This window comes from Merops nubicus, unplaced genomic scaffold (genome assembly GCF_000691845.1).
Source record: "Merops nubicus isolate BGI_N331 unplaced genomic scaffold, ASM69184v1 scaffold28341, whole genome shotgun sequence".
NCBI classification, from domain to species: domain Eukaryota; kingdom Metazoa; phylum Chordata; class Aves; order Coraciiformes; family Meropidae; genus Merops; species Merops nubicus.
Window position 1 is genome coordinate 31,774 of NW_008590749.1, and position 6,471 is coordinate 38,244.

Consider the following 6,471-nt stretch of genomic DNA (forward strand, 5'->3'; position numbering starts at 1 on the left):
TACCACCTGTTGTGGGCCGAGTCGTGTCGTTTGTGGGATCGTTGGGGGTGGTGTCGTTTATGTACCAGCTGATTGATCTGTTTGTACCCCCAGTGCTCATTCATATCATAACGTTTTTGTTTACAATACCGTCTGAGTATTGGATTCTCTTCCTGCTGGTGCTATCATTTTTGTTGGGCCTGGTCATTGGCAAAACAACCATACCTATTTGTTTTGATTAGTTCTTGGATTAGAAATTGTTGCTAATGACCATGATTGCCATAAATTGGTATTGTATTTTGTTCAAAACCACTTCTGTAAAGAGCAGATCATGCCAAAACTTTCAATCTCTGTTTGGAAACAGCAGCCATCATTGCTGTTCTGTGTACAGGGAAGATGACAAACACATGTTTTCTGAATATCAAGGATTCAACTTCTTTGTATGTTACTCACCAGTGTTAGAGCAAGGTATCTGACTGTATTCACACTCCCTTTCATGCCTGTCTATGGACTCCAGAGAACACACCATTTCACAGCCATACTCTCTGTTTTTGCAATGTAGCTGAAGACGATTTAAATCATTTTTCATATACCTATGTGAAAAAAAAAAAAATATGGGAACATTATGGAAAAAATCTGTATTTTCAACTTTTGGAAAAAGAAAGTAGGATTCAAATCTCCACTATGGAAAACTGTGAATAATCAGTTTAATTTTTTTTTTTTAAAGCATTCAAGTGACCATACTGGAAAAGAACGGGCTTAAAAGAAACACTGTCAATGGAAAATTCAGTCTCCAAAATCAAATGTGCAAATTAAATCTTTATTTTTTAATAGATTTTTAACCATGATCCTCCCCTAGTTCAGCAGATAGAACCAACAGCAAACGCTAGGCCTACTCATTTAAATTTTGTGTTTGTAAACATGCCAAACCAAACTGACTACAGTTGAGAACAGAGAAAACAATCTATAAATTAAACTCTAGGGTTCTGTCTACACTATACTTGGAAGTTTCCAGGCAGTAAAATCTCATTAGTGACACAAATATTGAGAGTACTTGGTTGGACTTGATGATCCTAGAGGTCCTTCCCAACCATAGTGATTCCATGATTCTATACCAATGGATTTAATTTAACATCTGTGGCTGAAGGTTTTAAGCCCAACATAGCTGTTAATCTGAGCAAGATTAGACAATGCAGGGATTAAACAGCAAGCAGTAGACAGTGATGAATCTCTGTGTGCTAGCAATAGCAGGAATAGAATAGAATAGTTCAGTTGGAAAGGGTCTACAGCCATCTGCCGACTGCCTGACCAACTATGGAAGACACTTGTGAAATCAGCCTGCTTTACATGGCAAGGTGGCTCAAGAGGTTCAGCCATTCTTATGGCTAAAGACCTTTCTAAAAGGGTTTTCAAGATCATAGCCATAAGAATTATTCATTACAAACAGCTCTACAGTATCTAGGTAAGACTGAAAAAAACCCCAAAAGGCAGAGTGTTTAGTGACTGCTGTCAACAGGTGCTTTACCTACTTTGTCTAAAAAGTACGGGAAAGTTTGGGTGCTGTAAAGACATTCAGAATAATATCCAGACATACCTAGAATCAGCATTCAAGACATAACAAGGTGGAGAACAAACAAAGTGTTCTTTCCATTTTGAAACCTTAATACTTTGAAAGTTAGTTATAATAATTAGAACTCACTAATAATTTCATGCAAGTCATTGGTTTCTGCCATACTCGTACTGGATAAAGACAATCTGAGTGACAGTACAGGACAGGACGCCGGAGGAGAGCCCCTAAACGCGCGTCATTTACCGTGCAGCGAGAGCAGCGCGTACCTGTAGAGAGGCCGCAGCAGAGACACGTCAATGCCCTGCCTGTCCTCAGGGCAGCTGCCGTGGCGGCCCAGCCAGCCGTGGATGCAGGCGCTGCAGAAGGCGTGCTCGCAGGGGGCCTGCAGCGGCTCCTCCAGCACGTCCCGGCAGATGGAGCACAGCAGCCCCTCGTTCACGTAGCCCACGAAGCGTTCGATGTCATAGCCCATGCTGCCACACTCCCAACCTACCACAGCAACACAGAGAAATAACGCCCTCCTTGGCCTGAATCGGCAGGGTTAGAGCCACAAAAAGGCCTGGAGGCAACTCTAGAAATATGGAAAACTTTACATGAGCCACGCTTGTTCTGGACACTGTTACTGAACACAGTTCTAGCAGCCGCAGTGAAACACAGAGTTGCTATTTACTTAAATTCTACCTGGAGCAGAAACATCCTTGAAGTTCAAATACAAATGTTTAGTTTCCGTTTTAATGCCTTCGATATAACGCCTAACAAACTTAGAAACCAGGGTCCTTACGGACAACAGCTGTGGCACTTTCAGCTAGCAGGTTTTGTATTTATGAACAGCACATCACTTAATATGTTGCTTTTATACCAAAAAAAAAAACCCCAAAAGGCCAAGACTGTCTGCTCATTGTAGACTTCTACTCCAGAGGGAACAGCATGAAATCTCCATATGCCTAGAAAAATACTTAGTAATTTTAATAAAGAAGCCAAAACTGCAGCTACCCCTGAAACCACAAGGAGCTACTGTGTTCCCCTACATGGTCTGTTCTATAAAACTGAGTAGCCTTTAAATGGATTTGAAAGCTTTGGGAAGAACTAACAGGAAATGTGCCTTCATCAAAACCCTGTCATGAGAAGCCCAGCAGAAACTGGCAAGGCTCCATGTAACTCACTTAGAAGAATATTTCCTTAACATACAAAATTACTTTTGTAACCCCAGTGAGACTTGTGAAAGACGTTTTCATTAGCTATACAGTTTTCTAAACAAAACAGAAAAGGAAGATAACCTACCTTCTTAGATTTTGCTACATATATACGTAGTTTTCTGATCAGTAAGACATGTAATCCTTTCTTCCTTCAGTTTCTTTTCACTGCTTTATTATGCCTGTGAGAAAAATTAGTCGGAAAAAGGCTTAGGAGTGTTTCCTAAGTTACCGAGTCCTGTATCTAACGAGCCAGCTGCTGAATAGGTGCTCTCCTAACAGCCCATTAAAACAACAAAGCAAGCCACTGTGAAACCTACAATTCAACACCAGAGATCTGACTAGAAGGGGAAAAAAAAATCAGTCTCCCTTTCAATTATTACTGATGCAGATACCACAAAATTGAACACCCTGCTGCCATTTAATTTTGAAATCTTACAGTTTTATTTGTAAGATTGACGATGACAGAATTCAGTATTATTGAAAAGCAGCAACTCAAATCTGCTAATTTTATATTCCTTACAAAGATGGAAGTTTCTTATCACACCTGGCTTTATCTGGGCATAATATGCAATTTTAAAACAAAACTATCACAGTCCAGTTCATTGTATTGACAACATTGCTCTGATGTGTAGCATAACTAAGGTTGCTCAATTAGAAAGGATGTCATCTCTTAATGCCTTACACTGATATCTAGCGATTGCAATATGACATTCAAAGAGAATGCCAATCTGAATTAGAACTGTGCAAGAACAATGATTATCTCCAAGGGCTAATGTCCAGTTTTGCTCTAAAGGGAAAAAAGAACTTTGCAATTTCTCTTCATGAATACAGTGTAAATCTGGAATTTAGTATCTCTTACATATATGACTACCAAAGCATATCTAATGAAAGGTGCTTGTGTTGAAAAGATATTTCCTAAGATTAAAGGGAATAAAACCTGTAACAAAAGGACACATTTTTGACTCAAGGATCTTAAAGATCTTTTCCAGCCTAAAGGATTCTATGGCAACACAAGTACACACACTACCTTAATACAAAACACATCACTGGCGACACAGTTTCCATAGTGTGCTGTTCTTGCTGGCATGCTTATCACACAGCCAACACCATGGCCTGCAGAGATGCCTTGAGCTGGCTTTAGATTAGCTGGGGCACCTACTAGCCGGGTGACCCAGTGACAGTGTTGTCACAGCAGCAGGGACTGCAACCCACAGAGACTCCTGAGCAGGCCCCAGGCAGATCCTGCAGGCTGCAGCTAGCTCTGTACTTCTGTGGCTGCACTGTCATCAACGATACAGGGAAACTAAATTTACACGTGTCTGGGACATGCTGCTCCTCTGGCCATAGCATGGATGTTCTGCATCTTAAAAGAGTCTGCTAAAGTCAATACCCTATTATGAAGATGATAATTCTTTTCACACTTGTTGTTTCCTTCTATGTTTTTCCAAGTCTCCTGCAAAGACAGGAAATTCAGGACTTCGCTGGTTCAGACATTATGTTTGCACAAAGCTGTGACTGTAAGGACAGCAAGGACCACAACTGAAGGTTTAAAAAGCAGAGATCGATGCTAATGAACGTGAAGTCAAGTACTAGTTTCCAGTACTGATGAAAGTATTAAAATATACAGTAGGTTCATGCTGGAGAATTGTTCAACAGCATAGGTACATTCTATAATTTGAATTGTGAGCCTAAAACTTTGATTTGGCTTGGTGGATCCCAGAGGATCCAGCTTGTAGAAAACTTGCAGAGAGACTTAAGACATGTCAACAGAACTGTGAGTATTTTTGCTGTCCTATGGCTTCTGCTCCACTGGAATTGTGGATGCTGGAAGCTTCATTTTCCACACTCATTGCTGTGATCCCTGAGCATTAAGTCTTGAGGCACTCTTGGGCATTTTTCAGCAAGTTAGAAGTCTGTCAGAATGCAGGAAAGAGAATTTTTAGCAAGTGGGAACCAAAAACTTTATTTGTGCTTGACAGAAAAATGAAGCCCCAACCAAAAGCAGAGTTGAAATGGAGAGTGGATGGGAACTTTAAGGTGAAGAATTCACTCAAGGGGGTTTCTGATGAGAGCTTCAGTATGCTCTGAAGACTGATGTTGGAACAGTACCACCCCGCACAGTGCCAGAAGCCTTGTGGTTTTCAGCATGAGATCTTCGACAACAGCTGTCACTGACGTCCCAGACCTCTTCCAGTACCAATTTCCTGACCTAAAGAACCAGAGATGTTTTATCTTCTTCCAGCTTCAAGAGCTGCACTTTAGTCAACAGAGAGACAGAGGGAGAGCATCAGATGGCTGCCACGCACTGCAGCAGTACAGATCACCACTCAGTACTTCCCCCACAGAATGACATAATTTTCAACTGCTGCGCTTCCCCAGAAACTTCTTGACTTGGCCTCAAAACCTATTCTACTACAGTTCACCAGCAGTCACTCCTTTTTTGTTTGCACCTAGAAACGACATTACTTGCCATCGCCCTCGCACACTCCACTAATATTCCCAAACCTTGCCTTGTCTTTGGTTTCTCTGGCCTAGAATCTTGCACATCACCAGCGACACCACCCACGATATCTGGAATTTGTGGGTTCCAAATCTGGAAGGCAGAAAACCCACAAACTATTACTTGCTGTTTGCTTTCCATTGTTTCACATATTTCCCCCATAGTTTTTGATATGAAAAAATCTCCAGATTTCACAGATGAAATTAAAGTAATTTTAAGTAGCTGTCATTCCCTGCTTGCCAGGCAGATGCACACCTAAAAGCAGCCCTGAGCTACATACTGCACTGTCCTCAAACAGAGGTTTTTTGTGGATATACCAGCAGGGAAGAATACAGATGGGACGTAGTTCCCAACAGTGTAATTGCAGAGCTTGCTAAATGTCTGGCACCAATCAAAACTATTCCACTGTAAAAATCAGGACTCTAAAATCAGATTAGCTACTTGCATTTTTTTGTCTCCAGCAGCTTCTGATTTTTAAAAACTGTTTCTTTTCCACGGGACAAAGCAAAGCATAGCTGTTCAAAGGGTTGGGATGAACCATGACAGAACTACAGGCATGCACCACTGAGACAGCACTTTCAGAAGGGCTGTGTAGCTGTAGGAACAATCTGCACAGGGCCCAGCTTCTACTTTCACAAAAATAGTGTTATAAATCCTGCTATACAAAAGCAATGTTTCAAGGTGCCTTGTGCCACTCTGCCACAGTCACTGTCAGCCACTTTAAGACAGCATTTATGTCTCACCCCTTCAACTGTGACAGTACAAGCTGTTTCTACAGGCACCTGTTCTATCATACTGGTTAACTGCCCTGTTTTAAGACTGAACTGGAAAAAAAAAAAAAAGTATTGACGGTTGTCCTGCAGCAGCCCAAGCCAATCAATCCACTCAATGTGCTCCTATCCTCTCTCCTCTTCCTCCCTTGAATCAGTTAGAACATTTAATTTGGCTGTTTCCTGAACTGGCTCAGACTACTAACCACACAGGCAACTACTCATTGATTTGCTAGGCTAGATTTTCTTGTAGATGGCTCAGCAAAAGCTCCAGTGACTGCAAAAGTGGAGCAAGACAGCGGATGAGAACCTGCGGCCAGTGCAGTGAGGAAAGAGAGCAGCAGGGTCTGTAGTTAAGGCTGCTGCAGAGCTGCCCTCTGCCCCTCTCGGCTCCCGAGACTGGTTCACTGTGGAGTCTCATTAACATTTGTGTAAGAGAAAGGGCACAGAAAGAGT

General features: G+C 41.7%; 1 protein-coding gene across 1 annotated transcript in view; it reads right to left on the bottom strand.

Moving 5' to 3' along the window:
- Window positions 1-2,021, bottom strand: part of LOC103782301 (RING finger protein 151-like) — a 6,672-nt gene extending 4,651 nt beyond the window's left edge. The window contains exons 1-2 of the mRNA XM_008950062.1: window positions 1,816-2,021; window positions 433-572 (exon numbers count right to left, since the gene is read on the bottom strand). Coding sequence (XP_008948310.1) covers window positions 433-572; window positions 1,816-2,021 — 346 coding nt within the window. The remainder of the gene's footprint in view (window positions 1-432; window positions 573-1,815) is intronic.
- Window positions 2,022-6,471: the final 4,450 nt, after the last annotated feature.